General features: G+C 37.1%; 1 protein-coding gene across 2 annotated transcripts in view; it reads left to right on the plus strand.

The window, feature by feature from the left end:
* ACER1 (alkaline ceramidase 1) overlaps positions 1–14,394 on the plus strand; it is a 32,211-nt gene extending 17,817 nt beyond the window's left edge. For both annotated transcript variants that reach the window (XM_072405172.1, XM_072405173.1), the window contains 3 exons: positions 6,573–6,710; positions 8,397–8,534; positions 9,805–14,394. In XM_072405172.1, coding sequence (XP_072261273.1) covers positions 6,573–6,710; positions 8,397–8,534; positions 9,805–9,979 — 451 coding nt within the window. In that variant the 3' untranslated portion in view covers positions 9,980–14,394. The remainder of the gene's footprint in view (positions 1–6,572; positions 6,711–8,396; positions 8,535–9,804) is intronic.
* The last annotated feature ends 859 nt before the right edge of the window (positions 14,395–15,253 follow it).

The raw sequence follows: 15,253 nt of genomic DNA on the forward strand, positions 1-15,253 counted from the left end.
TATATATTATAAAGATTTCTTAGTATTGGACTCAATACAGCTATTTTGTATTGAATCCAATACAAAATTTTTTGATAGGCCACTCCTCCCACCTGCACCGACATCAGCGGGAAACCTCGGAGATCGTCTCTGCATTCAGCAGCTGAAGACAGAAGAAAGTCATGTCCGGAGGAGCTGTGGGGACCAACAGGACACCGGAGGATGACAACGGTACAAGGTAAGTGGGTTTTTCTTGAGCGTTTGTGTACTTGCATGTTTTGTGTACCTTTTTGTGCAAGTTTTATGTCTTTTTGACTTTGGGGCCAGCGTGTAGCCGCCGTAACTCTGCCGGCTTTTGCAGCCAGCATATTTCCCCCGCAGCCTGATGGCATTGTCATTAGGTGACGGAAACCGCTGGACGCGGCTGCCGGATCGGGTGCTTCCCTGCACCTGACTGGATTATAAACCGAGGGCGACTTTTTCAGCAGATGGTAGGGACCATCCAACCTGCATTCCAAGGTTCATTTGATGTTTCTTTTTATCACCACCCCTCCTTGTTTAAACTGTTGGAATCCAGTTGGGTTTGGATCTGGAATGGAATCAAACACATATTTATGCACCCTATTTATTATCTATTTAGACATTTCTGCAAAGAGGCTACATAACCTGCCATATCAGAATAGAGTGCTTTCAGCTTTTGGGGAAAGTACAGTCCTGTTCTAGGGGTCATCCTAAAAAATATTTCATAAGATTAGAACCCATAATTCCCTTTAGGTGTTGTTTACATTGAATACAATACAATAGGCAGGCATTCAACCCAAGGTTTCTCAACTTTAGAGTAGTAGTAAAGAGTATATCTTCGAGCAAAGGCGGTAAATCCAGGAGCTATCCAGTACTTCCTTACTGTGATAGGTAAAAAGTTAAAAATGCAATGTTTAAGTGAGCGATTCCATGCAAAGGATGAGCCATCATAGGGTACAATGATATGGGCAAGCAATAGATATGACCATGCCGCCAGACATTTTCATTGTCTTTCTTCGCCCCCAGCTCCAACCATTTTTTCTTTTCCTCCTCTGAGGCTTGTTCCTGTAATTTTGCGAGGATTTCCAAGTTCACAGGCCCTTTATTATCTGTGATGTCAGATAACATAGTTCCTAAAGGTGCTATTGGCAGGAGAGCAGCTTCTTTGGATCGCTCATCTGCTTTTGCATTAACCTCCCTAGCGTTCTAATTCCATTCAAATTTCCATGCTAAAAGCATTACATTTATTTTGCATGGAAATTTAGTTTACATTGTAGGCTATCATTTTTAGGCATAACTCACTGAAATTTGTCCAATATTTTATACATTTAATAATAAACTTTAAAAAAAAAAAAAAACACAAAAATCTGTTAAAAAAATTAAAAAAAATAGTTAAACATATAATGTAATTGTACAGTAGCATATATATATATATACATATATATATATATATATATATATATATATATATATATATATAATCTTTATTCTATGAAAATTTCTTTGTATTGGACTCAATACAGCTATTTTGTATTGAATCCAATCAAAATTATTTGAATTTCCCACCCCGACGCATACACTGACGGCACCGGTAAACCCTGGAAATCATCTCTGCATTCGCCGGCTGGAGATCGGAGGGGCAGGACATGTCCCCAGGACCTGCGGGGACCAGCAGGAAAACAACAGACCAAGGTAAGTGTGTTTTTTTTTTGTTTTGTTTTTTTTTTTTAAGGTAAAGCTACCCAGAGTGTGACTCGGGATTACCGCTATTTGCAGGTAAAATTCACCACTCGGGTCACACTCGGGATTACCGCTAGGGGGGGTTAACTTGTTCTTCCAGAGTCTAAAGCTTTGTATGGGCTTGCACTTTTACAATGGTCACCTCAGGAAGTTATTGGGCTGCAAGAAGCTCTCCCATTAATAAGGCATTTCTAATTGTCTTACTTGTAAGTGTCATGTAGGGACTGTAGTCTTATGCTATGCCAAATGCATAGTATCTATCTGTCCAGACATTATCTCTCCTACCTCGGCCAGAGTACATGCTTCAATCAGGACCTACAGTTCAGCTTTCCTGAAATAACACATTGAAAGGCAAACTCTGTTGGTTTAATATGCCATCAGTTACCACTGCCTATCCAGTACGTGGCTACCCATCGTCAGTATAGTATGTACACACATCTTAAAATCAATATTAGTACATATATGATTAGATGATACATTTGCTAATCCCTATGTCTCGGTTTGTATCAATTCATAGTAATGATGTACCGTACATTCACTTTTGACATCTTTACAAACAGAAGAACATTTTTAAAGCAATCTGTATTAACTGAATGAAAAAAAGACATAACAATCAGTCTCTTGTATAGTGATACATTTCTTTTAATAATGAAAGGCACCATCCATTGTGAACCTATAACCAAAATTTTTACTCTACATAAAAGGGTAGATAATTTCTACTCTATATAGAGGGGTTATCTTTTACCACTGCAGTGGTAAAAACTGAATGGGAGGGCAGAGCCCCCTGGGATACGTATGTCAGGATGCTTCGAGCTGCTTCTTCTTAGCACGCACAAAAGGGTCTTGTTTCTATAATGGGGGGAAAAGTGACAACCTCATGCGTGTGCAGTGAGGTTAGCACTCCCCCCCCCCCCCCCATTTACAGCAGGCTACATCACCCAATCACGCGCCTGCACGCGACATAGCCAGAAGAAGAAAAGAGAAAGAAGAAGATGACAGCACCCAGAGCTTCCTCGTGCTGGGCAAAGGAGGATTCCAGAACAGCAACAGGCCAAAGAAAGTTCCGGAGAGATCGAGGGCTCTGCGGAAATAAAGGTAAGAGTGATTTTTTTAGGTATACTTTTTCTGGAATTTCATATACTTGGAGTCATTTTCTGACTCTGTAATGCACACTTTACTGAATAAACTGTGATCATTAAAAAATAATTGGAATATGTGCCGATGTTGGCCCTCAAGATCTAAATTTGGACAGCCCAGCTAAAGAAATAATGCCTACAGTCAAGTTATTGACCACTTCTACTCCTCTCTATTGGCCTATACCCAAAAACAGTGAATCAAAACATAGATCCATGGGTCTAATTCATGGGTCTAATTCTAAGTCTAATAAAGTTGAGAAAGTTTTAGGAAAGCACAGGCTCACTTTATAAACTTGTAAATGAGTTAAGGGAACATATCACAAATGTAAAGGAAAATAAAAGACAGGAAAACATTGTCAAAAATGTATTATTATTGTTAGGAAGATTATTGAAGAGCTTCTGTGTATACATAGCTATCATTGGCATGTATAGCTACATAGACAAACAATATAGATACTTTGTACCAATAATCAACAACAAACATTATTTTTATTAATACACAAATTCATAATGAATACTGCGTATCCATGAAGTCGCACATGTATGCAACATTTATGTACAGTAGATGCTTCACATCCAAATTCATACATTTATCCTAGTCAATTATTTATTTAATAACTTATTTCTCAAAAACAGTGTTACTGCCTCTTTGCACACCTATATTCCAAGCATTGTCAATGGTTCACTTACTATGATTGTCTCCTTCTCACTAACATCTTGGATAGAGTGCTCTGCACCATCTGCTGGTCGAAAAAGGGCACTGCAGATAGTCAATGTGCCTATGTAAGCCTATATGTAACACTATTTGCCAAATAAGTGTAAATTGTATCAAATTAAAGGGGTGCCATTCCCTACAAAATATCATATATAATATAAATTGTAGTTAATCCAAAGTACATATTATCAAGCACAAAGATATGAACACTCTAGTACAGGGGTCAGCAACCTTTACTATCAAAAGAGCCAGATCTCCCCGCGGCAGCCGAAGGGAGCCACAACAAGGAGGCTGAAGAGCCGCATGCGGCTCCGGAGCCACAGCTTGCAGACCCCTACTCTAGTACCAATTGCAAATTCCAAATGGTCTAATGAAAATCCATACCACACATTTTATGTATAAAATAAAGTAAACAAACTTTAAAAAAACAGTTAAATGTACTATAACTATTAGATGAAGATTTTGAAGTGCGGTGTGGTTAAAATACCAATGAACATTCTGATTCAACCCCCATTCATCTACAGATTACCGAGTTCAAACAGATTGCAAAGACGAAATATTACAAATCTACTTTTATTCTTGATATCCCAGGATAAATTATTACATTTCCGAGAACATTCAGGGCAGTCTGCTTGATTTGTTGCCGCTTCTAATGCACATGTAAGAAACTGACAGTGTAATGTGAAATAAGTGTATACAATTTAATTACTGGAAAGGAGCCTGGGCAAGCTAAAGCAAGGGACTGGAAGTATATCCATAGTATAATCATGCCTAAGGCTGCGTACAAATGTGCAGTTTTCATCACTGGAAACAATCTTTCATGATGCGATGGGAGTGAGCAGCACCCTGTTTTACTCACCTCCCTTGACTTGTGAAGCGGTCATTCCACAATGGTTGTTCATTGATTGGTTCAGGACGGATCCATGAGTGACTTTGTAGGCCACTGTACTTGTCAGATTCTCGCACAACCATTATTATCAAGCGAAAATCATCTAACGTGCATAAGTGCCTAGGAAGCACCATGTAAGCATATTTTGCATTTTTATTTAGCATTCTAATGGGCTGACAATGCAAGAGCAGATGCAGCCAGGGTTGGGCAGGGCAAACTAGGCACATCAAAGCACCCCTGTGCTGTGTATTTAAGGCTACCACTACTACTGGCACCACAAACATTATAATAAAATAATCAGTGCATTTTTATTTTTTTTTTTGCAATTTGCTGAAGTTCAAGAATCCATATGCCAGTATGTACGCTAATAGTTATTATGTTAGCTGCCAGACCATAAAGCACTGGCATTGATTTACAAAAGTTCATTATGCATTGATTTATAATCTTTATGGTGCAGACCTAGATTGCTGTGCATTCCAAATAATGCTACTTTTGTGCCTTCTGTTTTTATAAGGTATACTGTACAATAAACAAAGTGTAAACATTTTATTTAAAAATTAAATGTAAAATGCTCACTTAATACAAATTAAGCTAAACAGAATGTGGAAAAAACATAAATGCTGTAGGGAAAATGGCAGAAATTGTAAAGGTATTTAAGATTAAAAATCTCTTTTGCGCTCCAGCACATGAAACCTTTTGAAGGTTTGGGCAGTTGCACAGTTCACTCTATATCACTAGTATTTACAGATAAGGGGTTGTGCACTTAACTTCATTAATAGCTATACACACTTCATGTTTTTTATTTCTATGTGGTATGATGGTAGATTTAAAAATGCTATAATCAGCTAAATGGACTGCAAACCACATTTATGATGCACAACCTTCTAGACCAGCATACAATAGGAGCATACAATCACATTCCGTATGAAAAAAAATTCTTAGTAAATTTCAAATATATAAGCTGTAGTTTGCACACATGAATGCATGTGCATTTTAGCAGCATTGTAAATTCTGTGTGCATGAAGTTTTCTTATTCAGTGTATGTGTTAGTGTTTCTTTAGGAAATACAATTTACAGTCCACCAGCCTGATAATCACTTATTGGAGTCTTGTATTGTTTATAAAGTGGATTACAATAGATAAGGAATAGACCACCTATTGAAGTCTTGTATTGTTTATAAAGTGGATTACAATAGATAATAGATCTATGGATCCCAGATTTCCAAGAACTATATCAAGCTGTCCCCTATTTTTCCTCAGTTGTCCCTATTGTCAGTCTCATGTAGAACTCTATACAGGTTGACATTAAAAAATCCGACAACCTCCGGACCCTGGGAGTGCCAGATTTTTGAAGGCTTTACCTACCTAAACACACACGCCAGCCTTCCTCTCACAGCACCGCTGGCACAGTTCCAGGTAGCAGGCAGCAGGGACGTCTAAACATGTATTTAGTGTAGCAAGCAAGACCTAACAGCTGTTTCTGGGGATCAGCGCCATCAAAACATCAGTGACTTAACAGTGTACTACAGTACCTGTATTGAAAATGGGCTCTGAAATTCATGCCAGTAAACTGAAGGAACCGGATTTTGGATTGTCAACCTGTATAAAAATTTTTGTTTCCCTTGTTTCCACTCATCTCAGGAAAACAGTAGTTGTGTAGAATCTTTTGCAAAGCTGGATAGTATGCTATTTTAACACACAAAAATTGCATATAATTATTTAATTGTATCTAATTGTATTCAATTAGAACTTTTGTACTGGTAATTAATTTAGATGTTAAGTTACCTATACACTATTATGACATGGTTGTAGGATGCTAATTTGTAAATCATATATCCAGTCTGTCTTGTTTCCAATTATTTATTCCTCTATATATACTGTACATTTACAGTTATAAGAAAGTAAAACAGGCTCAGAACATAAAGGTAAGGATTGTCATATAGATAGTAAAAGCTATATTTCTTGGCTATCTATATATGGTGAGGCATTGATCAATTCTAAATAGTACTGTTGCAGTTGACTTCATTTGTTTCTTGTATAGGTTTTTTGTTTATTTAAAAAAAAAAAAACTAACATTTCTTGTTATGTAATAGGGGTCAGTTTGGATTGGTCGTTTTCATCATAGCTGTAATCAGTACATTGATGTCATTTGTGAAGCCTACAGTCAATGCCTATGTCCTAAACAGTATAACCTTCCACATACTGTATGTTTTGGTGAAGGAGATTAGAAAGTAAGTTGTGTGTTCAATTTATATTATGTTAATTCAGCAGACTTTTTCCTAGCTTCTTTTAACTACAAATGTATGACAGTATGGATTATTTTTCAGAGGGATTAACAAGGACCTAACCTTTATTCAACACTGTGAGACATAGCAGTTATGATAGCATTTACAGTAGTCATTCTGCAACTTCTCCTTTGCCTAATTTTTGCACTTTTTTATCTAATATACATTGGCTCTGTGGAACAGTTATTCCTGTTGCTAGATCTAGCCCCCCCTGATGACATTATTAATGTAGTAATGAGTGAATAAAATAAGGCTAGCAAACTGCTGATAAACTCCAGTGACTTTAAAAGAGCATGGCGTGCCTAGACACACTCAGATATATGGATATGCTCTGCTACTTCTAATCAGGAATTGTATTCTAAAATGTTTCCTGCTTGCTTTATCACAATAACTATGCTAATTATACCAGTAAACTGCCCACTCACAGTGTTAGGCATTCAGTTTTCATTTTTATGATGTTACTATATATATTTCAGGAAGAACAGGGGATGGTATAGCATATGCATCTAAAAGAATCAATTAAATCTTTTTAAAGTATTTTTTGTTAAAGTAGTGTGTCAGTATTTTAAAGGTTTATTATGTGGCATGTGTCACAAATCAGCAGCACAACTGGTCTGGTACTTATTGTTTACCATACATATGTCAGATCAGCAGCAGCTGGTTCCCTTACCTTGCTTCTAGCTGCTCTATCAAGGCTTTGGAGTTGTAGGCATCACCAAACCTTTCCAGCTGATTTATCTGCACCTGCTCATCCAGTCCCTGCCCAGCCTACCTGTTAGCCTCACTATATAAGCTTTGTTCAGACTGACACTCCTTGCCTTTGCAATAGGTGTGTTTACCTGAGGTGCCAGCTTGTGGCTATTTCTGAGTGCTGAGTCCCTGGTTCTGACTCTGGCGTGTTCTGACTTTGATTGTTTGCTGCCTGACCTGGTCCTGTTCTGGTGTTTGAGATTGTCTACTAATTTAGTTCCATCTGCAGTCAGCTGCTGTCTGCACAGGTGTGCCTGAGGGCTGCAACCTGGGCGCCGTCTGCAGCAAAGTCCATCACTCCTTGTGGGGTGCTCTGGTGAATGCCCGGGCAGTTCCTTAGACTGCACCTCAGCTCATACCTCCTCCAACTGTGCAGATTGCACAGAGAGTCCACTTCCCCACAGTTGTGGCAGATCCGTGACAGTTTAAAAGAGCCATAGCGAAAACTTTTTTTTTGTATTTAAGCTTACTACATCTCCTTAATATAAAACCAAACATAGACCTAGTAACAAGATGTTCATGTCATTTTGATTTATCATGCATCTATGTCAATTGTGCCTTATGCTAAACCTCCCTTATATACTCTGAGTTGCTCTCCTATTAAATGTGTAAAAGGTATAGTTAAGATCCTTTCCACTATTAGCATGGTGAACAGTCAATTCAGACTTTTCTAGTGTCTCAACATCAATGGGTTGACCTTGCCCTATTACTCCCAAACCGCTCTAAATGTAACTCGAGATAATCACAAATGTAATATAGTAGCACATCGATCACAACAAACAAAATGAGTCTGAAATTAATGTCTATGGTTGTTTTATGAAAAAGATAGACCCTAAGCATTTAAATGGAGATATACTAATTTTTTCCCTTTTCTATACACAGATGCACTAATCAGGACATTATTAATTTGGCAATCGTGTCATTTTGTTTGTGGTTTGTGGCTATTTCTTGCTGGCTCAGTGATCGTTTCCTCTGTAATTTTTGGAAAAGGATCAACTTCTGTTACTTGCACAGTTTCTGGTAAGAACAGTTAATGTATATAAATTATGCAACAAATTATCCAGAGTGGAATATTAGACTATTGTGGAGATAAGCATCTTCACTTAGCTTAAGGGTTGAGTTGCAGAAAGTGAAAGTTTTCTTTGTCCTCATGGTGACATCTGGCGATGGACATGGGTGCTCAGCGGGTCTCCAACATCCACTCTACCTTTTGGCACCTCCTGTTGAGGGGTGTGGACAAGTGTCCTCTGTAATCATTGTTGGTGCTATGTTACCAACAGGTCACAGTGTAGGATGTACCACAAAAGTGCAACTGCATGCTACTAAATGCAGCCTTGCTGACACCTTTAGTGAAAACAGCTATCTGCTATGTCATAGCATTGGGAGGTATAGGTGTCAACTGAACTTACCTGGTAAATTATATAACACTCTACAATCCCCACCAAACCTGTCAATAATCATACCTCAGGATTTAATCAGCCTCTTTCAATGTGGACCGTCCTGTGCCTGACCCCAACCACCCTGTGGGCTATCTGGCCATTTGCCAATTCGTGTCCCACCCAAATTGATTTTTGTGTACTCAAATCTTGAGGACAGCACAACCAGCACAAGGTTGATCAAGAACTATACTACATATGATTACCTATCTCTCTGGCTACAAAAAGATAGGGGAATTGCATCGGGGTATTGGCACTGAAATTGACCAGTTTGGTGGCTTCAGTGCATCCAACATTGTGTGGTTTATTCACTAAAGTACAGCGTGAAAATTTTCAAAGTAAGTTTTTACTTTTCTCAGTATATATTGTATGAGTAAAAGTAGCTACAGGGACAAAGTGATTACCATGCATTTGTGTAGATGTTACTCAACCTGGAAAAAGACTGGTGCTTAAGAGGTTCTTTTTGGAATGTAAGTTTGTCTTAATGTGCATAGATGCCTTGCACACTTGCACATTATGACAAAAAGCTTCTGCAGTCCAAAATTAGTCATATTTATTATTGTACAACACTGTAATATGTATATAAATACTGTTTTTTATTATTAGTATTAAGTGGTTTTGTCCATTCTAACTTTCCTTTCTCTTCGGAAAGCTGATGCCATATTTGCTCTGGAATCACCCAGGTTTTAGATACCATGCCGTTAGTTCTGGCCACAGCTTTCAACTAACCAAGCACCCCAGGGTTCATGTTAGTGTAAAATTGTTTCATTTAAAACTTTTTTTTTAAAGTGTGCATTGCATATACAAGTAAATGATTGCATTTGCCGTTCTTTTATTTTTGTTATATCTTACAGGCATGTCTTCATTTGTCTAACTGTTGGCCACGTTAATACTGTATTTGCCTTTTTCGATGCTCAGTATGAGATTCCCGAGTGCAATCTGCAAGTTCAGTATTGGCCATTTAAATCTACAAGATTTGGATTGCCCTATTTAGCCATTGCCAAAAAGAAAAATAAAAAGCACTGCTAGCTGATGAGAATTATACAAATATTGCAAGAAGAAGAAGTTTCACAAACCAGAAATCATTATCTGCGTTTACTGGTACCAGAAAGAAGAAATCACTAAAATAACTCACAGGTTTATTGAATCATTTCATCAGACACACCTGGTACAATGGCAGATCTACAGTAATGGAAATTGAAGACATCCTAATGACCATCACTACACTACAAGGTTTTTGGAAACAAGAAGTCTGTCAGCTTTGTCTAGGAGAAAGGTATCCTGCAATTATGGTATCGGGACACTCGTGCATTTGGGAATGCTTGCATCAGTACATTTATGTGTATAATAGCTGCTAGCAGCATATTCTTAAACATAATATTTCCAGTGTAAATACCTTCTGACTGATACCTGAAGTTGTGTCTCCTCTTGCAGCTCTTAATTTTTATTTGGATTGTGAGCTGTAATTACATGTGCTGTTGTACAACCTGTCCATCAATACCATCAGTATGGACCCCTTTGTAATACTACATAGAGTGGTCAAGGCAGGCATTCTAGCTAATGGGCTGAAAACAACAGAAAAAAAAACAAACATAACAGGGAACAAATGTAGATTTGTAGCCAACAACCAATCGGACACCCCATTTCATTTTATGACAACAAATAGATAATAATTCTGACTACCTGCTAAAGATTCGGTGAGACAACAGTTCTGCTTTTGTTCTAGTTTTCTAACCCCCCCCCCCCCAGCACCCAAGTCTCTTAATTTACCTTCATATTAAGAAAAAGAAAGTTATTTAGTTAAGGTATTTGGGCACCTCAAGTAAGTACATCAAATTACTACTTTTTTGATTATATATTTATAATAATTTGTTTTCTATTTTAAAAAGATAAAATATGAGGATTTTTTTGTACACATCTAGATGAATATATTTGGTAAGCTTTTTTTCAATACAATAAGTAGTAAGCTTTTAAACACTAGCATTATTAAGATGTAAGTACATGGTGGCATTTTATGCAATGTTTTACAGTCCATTGACATTTTACTCACTGTTAATTCGTGGAACTTACAATCTAATGTACTAATCTACTGGCCCTACCAAAGTCATAGTTTTTTGTCCTAAACATAGTACAAGACCAATTTTAGTGAGTAGCCAATTAACCTGAAACAGGGGAGAACTTACTAATGCTAAAAGGTAAAAGTGCTAGCTACTGAATATTGATCAAATCTGCAGAGGTCCATTTGGTACATCCGTAGACTGTACGTCCATCAGAAAAGGCATAGAAGGTTCCCAGAGTAGAAAAGTTCTGATCCTTACTGGTTTAAGAAAGCAGTTCAGTGCATTATAAATGCTAGCTAAACCCAATGCCCCCAAGATTAGTATTTAAAATGAGTACAAAACAAAATGGTCATTTAAGGCAGCCTTGCATCTTACGTCACCAGAGGACCAGATCACTAAAATGAAGGCCTTTTATCTGATTGTGCTACATTAGTTGTAAACATATACTATATTATATGACACATGAATTATACAAAGTACCACAACAATATGCATATTTTCTAGCCTGTGTTAACATTTCATTTCAAGAGAACCACACGCATACATTCAATGTACATAAATTCAAAAACCTATTCATCAAAAAAACTGAAAGGTTTATAGCAGATATTATGCTACATTGCATAGTAGAAATTTTAATATTTATTTTTTCTAATTTTGGTTTGGGTAATAATTCTCTTATAGTGTAACTAAACCAAAAAATGAAAATGTGATATATTGCAGCTAACGAATCTTTAGATGTGAAGGTTGCATTGGTTTTCTTTTCTTGGTTTCCTTTTTTTGGCAAGCACAGAAAATACCTCTTGATCTTTCCAAAAATGCAGCATCCTGGTTACTTCCTATAAATTAAAAAGAAAGCTTAAACAACAATATCTCATTTATATAAACCACCAGCCTGAGCGAAAACTATGGTTCCCTGCATAGAGAAGCAAGTATAAACTTAAAGGACATGAATGTGTGTTATTTGCAGAATTACAAAGTAAAAATAAAAGACTGATAACTGTAATAATGTTGAGAGTGAATAATGGATCACTATTACATTTGATAAAGATATGAAGCAGATAAGGTGAGAGACCATTTGATGCTTCCACGCAATTTGTGGATGCAGCTATGGGTTCCCTTAACACAGCACATGTTAATGCACAGGATACCATTTTTAAAATATTGCTTGACACAACATATACCTTAGTTTTTTATGTAATTATTAAAACATATTTTTGAACTTTGTGCATACTTGTTTAACTATATCTAAGTCTTGTTTATACAATAGTATTTTGTAATCCAATGCTGTGTTACTTTATTAAACCGAGTCTTGCAACAGGTTAGGCTTCATCTACATGGACGTTTTCCCAAGCGTTTAACCTGAGGCTTTAAAATGTTTAAAAAATTCCAATGGGCTAATCTACACCAGGACGTTTCTTTGAGGCACATCTATGAGTGTTATCGATAACGTTGCTTGCAATGTTTGAAAATTAAAACGCGGGGTGAACTGAAAAACGCGGGTAAGCGCTTCAAATAATTTCAATAGGGCGTTTTCCTGCGTTTATAGGCACTTGAAAAGTGAATGGGTTAATGCGGGTAAACCCAGTAAAAACGCTGGAAACCGCGGCATAGACGTTTTCCGGCGCTTTAAAAAACTAATACATGTGCATAAAAACGAATATAAATGCAGTAAGAACGTTTACATGCATTTTTTTTTAAAAATGTCCGTGTAGACCCCGCCTTACAATAAATAAATTAAAAAAAAAAAATGCAGACATTCGGAAAACTGCACACTGATCTCCTATATAGAAGCACAACTTAATTTTCACAGGTAACAAAAGATACATTAAAGTTAGATAGGTTGCACTGGTTGGATGCTTTGACATATCTTTAAAGTGAATTCACTTGAATATTGCAGTCAGAGCTTGAATCCCCTGGTATTGAAAGCAGACTGTATCTCCGCCACTGATCAGTTTATGGATCAGAAAAGTGAATGACATTATGCTAAGGAAAGATCTTTATTTTAGCTTACATCACCAGTCTTTTTTTTTCAGGAGGAACAAATTGTATTCTTAGAACAAATGTCAGAATTTGTCAGAATATAAAAGTTTCTTTGGTAAACCGGAGTCTGAGACTTTCATGCCATGTGTTCCTGCTATTTGGGAAACACTTTGTTAGAGTTTTTCAATTGAAGTGGTCTTAATCCCCATTCCAACCCCCCCCCCCCCCCCCTTGATTTTTTTATTCTCTCCTCTTTTCATTTTCTGTCTTCTCAGATTCTCTGTTTCTCCAAGAAAAATAGCAAATCAAATGGAATTACATTTTTTTTTTAAAGAGGAACTAAACCGAAAACCTACAATTTACACTTGCCTTTAGTCGGGCAGGTCCCTCAAATGCACTGGTCCTTCCCACGACCCAGTCCTACGTCTTCCTGGAATTCATCTCTTCTGTCTTCTTGGCACGGCACCCCATCTTGCACTGCTCAGGTGAGAGATTGGGTGATGTAGCCTTTGTGAAGGGGATCAAGCGGAAAGGGGAGGTGCTGCCCCCCTTTTTTGTTTAAAAAAAAAAAAAATACCATTTTCCCTTTACATATAAGGGTTGTCTACCCTTTTATGTAAATTGAAAATGTTGAGTTTAGGTCTGCTTTAAGTTATGTACTATGGGCCTGATTTATTAAAGCTCTCCAAGGCTGTAGAGAATACACTTTCACCAGTGAAGCTAGGTGATCAAGCAAACCTGGAATGGATTTCTTCAATGTCATTTGCTATTTGCTAGCAAATGCTTTGAATCCTGGACCAGAACAATCCAAGGTTTGTTGGATCACCCAGCTTCACTGGTGAAAGTGTATTCCCTGCAGCCTTGGAGAGCCTTAATAAATCAGGGCCTATGTATCAATGATTACTATAAGCTTTGTGTTATCATGGGTACATGGGTATTGAAATTACAAATTGTACTGACTGGTTAACTTATATATACTACAGCTGACAATCAAAAATCCGGCCATCGATAATCCGGTTCCTTGAATTTTCCGGCATAAATTTCGGATCTCATTTTCAATACAAGGTCTGCAGTACCCTGTTTGGCTACTTAGCTGTTAGGTCTTGCTTGCTACACTAAATACACTTTGAGACATCCCTGCTCCCTGGAACTATGCCAGATGTCCACAGGTGCTGAAGAGGAAGGCTGGCCTGTGTGTGGAGGTAAATATAACTTCCAAAATCCTGAATTTTTAAAAATCTGTCACTCCTCAGGTCACTGGATTTTTAAATGTCACTTGTAGATCATTTTTACTGTTCTGCGTTTGCTGGCTTGTATCCCACTTTTTATATTTGCTGTACTGTTTTATTTTTATCTGTATTAAATAAAAAAAAATACACAAAATAAAATCTGTATATATCTGTAGAGACTATCATCTTTGAACTCCTAAATAACATGGAAAGATTAGCAATCATTTTCACACTGTAGCAAACAGGCACCCATTGGAAGGAAAGGAAATGTGTCCTCCATTAAACTACAGGAGAAAAAGATTTTACAGTTAGCACAAAAAAAATTGTTTTCTTCCAGTGTTCATTTTCGGTTACTGCAGTAGTCTGTGTTACTGTGTGGGACATGTAATAATAATCTCCAAAAATGTGTGGCAGGCACGAAAAAAAAAAAAATGTATCGTCTGCAGGATCTTAAGTTGAAAGCTAGCTTCAGTTGATGCAATTTTATTAAAACATGGGTATTGAACTCAGGTCTTCGGCAGGCCCAGGAACGAAAACATGGGGAAGCAAAAAATTAGTTACACCAAATGATCTGATTGTGACAAGAACATTTACTAGACTAATTTAGGCATGCCTATATTAACAAAATTGTTTTAAAGTGCTGCAAATGATAAAATCTTATGATGATAGCAACATATCAAAGTTATCCCAATATATATTTTTTCCTCTAGTTTACCAATCTAATGTTCGTTTAGATTTGTGAGTCTAAAAGTACACACCTTTTTAATATGCCAAAAGTGCAGGTGCAAAATAAATAAGGGAGTTGCCAGAAGGGACAAGTTTTTCAACCATGTGGTAAAAATATTACTGAAGGAAACAAAGAAAAAGGAAATTCTCTATAGTTGTGTGTTGTAAAACACAAATTTAGCAAGTTCAATCTATCTGAGTAATAAGTAATTAACCACACACACCAAAACAGACTCCTTCCCAACATTTCTGAAACCTGTCTTTAAGACTCACCCGTCATGTACAGGTAAACCCCTGGTTACATAGCA

The sequence above is a fragment of the Pyxicephalus adspersus genome, chromosome 3 (assembly GCF_032062135.1).
Source record: "Pyxicephalus adspersus chromosome 3, UCB_Pads_2.0, whole genome shotgun sequence".
Lineage (NCBI taxonomy): Eukaryota > Metazoa > Chordata > Amphibia > Anura > Pyxicephalidae > Pyxicephalus > Pyxicephalus adspersus.